The 1,355-nt window shown below is 51.7% G+C and overlaps 1 protein-coding gene across 1 annotated transcript in view; it reads right to left on the bottom strand.

Annotated features, from left to right (window-relative positions):
* The window catches only part of LOC107721119 (adenylate cyclase type 1-like), a 27,941-nt gene extending 26,883 nt beyond the window's left edge, over positions 1-1,058 (bottom strand). The window contains exon 1 of the mRNA XM_016528985.1: positions 310-1,058. Coding sequence (XP_016384471.1) covers positions 310-750 — 441 coding nt within the window. The 5' untranslated portion in view covers positions 751-1,058. The remainder of the gene's footprint in view (positions 1-309) is intronic.
* Positions 1,059-1,355: the final 297 nt, after the last annotated feature.

The following is a 1,355-nucleotide window of genomic DNA, read 5'->3' as shown; positions in this document are numbered from 1 at the left end:
AGATGCATCTCAAAATCATACAGTCATTGTTGGAAAGGGTTCAAATACACAAAAAATACTGGAAAACCAAAGAATTTGTGGGAGTTGAAGGATTTTTCTGAAGAACAGCAGGCAGTTTAACTGTTCAGGACAAACAAGAGACTCATGAACAACTATCATTAAAGACAAAAAACACTTCAGCTATTCAGCTAATAGCACAGTGTTAAGAATCTAAACTGAGATGTAAACTCAGATGTAAACTGTCTGCTGGTCGCTGTCCAGTGCTGAAAACAGTACACCGTTTAGAATGCATTACGAGGGTTAGAGCGCGTACGCCACGAACGTCAGCAGCAGCAGCTGCCACACGCCGTGCTCCGGAGCCGCGGCGAACGGGCAGCACAGCAGCGAGAAGCTGAAGCAGAAGAGCAGACTCAGGTGCGCGATCTGCTGCAGCTGGCTCGCCCGCAGGTACTTGACGTTGGTGACGATGAAGAGCGAGACGAAGACGACGGAGTGCACCGGGTACGAGCCCTTGGCGACGGTGAGGCTGGCGCCGGACAGCAGCAGCTCCAGCAGGCTGAGGCTGGACGCCAGCAACGCGAGCACCGTCAGCGCCGTCAGCGTGCGCGTCTGCTCCAGCTTCAGGCTGTAGCTGCGGAAGAGCGACTCGAGCTCCTTGCAGTCGAACTCGTCCTCACAGGCGATGACCCCCGGCGGGCAGTGGCTCCTCCTGCGCCGCGTCTTGATTTTCTGGAACGGCGTTTCGTCCATGGCGGGAGGTCCATTTACGCGCCGGACAGAGGCGTGGAGCGTCGCCGGGGTCCGGAGGGCATGTCCGGCGGGAGAGGTGGAGCTCAGGAGACGGAAGAGACGCGCTGCACGAGCGACTGGCCTCCAGCTCGCGCGGCTCAGACTGGATCACGCCTGCGCGCTGCAATAATTCTGCTGATCACCGAGGAGCGCGCGTCTGACGCGCTGAGCTTCAGCTAAACTGACGCGTGAAGAGTGTAAATCACTGCATGCCATTCAGAAACGATATGCATTAGGATGTGTTTGCACTAGGGATCATTCAGAATTACACCTACGTGATTTCAGTTGCATCGTTTTCCATCCTTGACGCAGTGACAATAAATCAAGATTTAAAATAGTTATTATTACATGTAAAGTGTAAGTAAAATAATTTTTTCTTTTGAAATTGAGATGTATACATCATCTGAAAGCAGAATAAATAAGCTTTCCATTGATGTATGGTTTGTTAGGATTCACAGGACAGCGCTGTTCCTTCGAGCTCACGGACTCTTGTGATTGTGACCAATCTCTCTCTCTCTCTTACACACACACACACACACACACTCACTCACTCTCTCACACACACA

Source organism: Sinocyclocheilus rhinocerous, unplaced genomic scaffold, assembly GCF_001515625.1.
Source record: "Sinocyclocheilus rhinocerous isolate Xijiao unplaced genomic scaffold, SAMN03320098_v1.1 scaffold180, whole genome shotgun sequence".
Taxonomy (NCBI): domain Eukaryota; kingdom Metazoa; phylum Chordata; class Actinopteri; order Cypriniformes; family Cyprinidae; genus Sinocyclocheilus; species Sinocyclocheilus rhinocerous.
The sequence above is the reverse complement of the archived record's forward strand: the minus strand, read 5'-3'. Positions and strand labels throughout refer to the sequence as shown.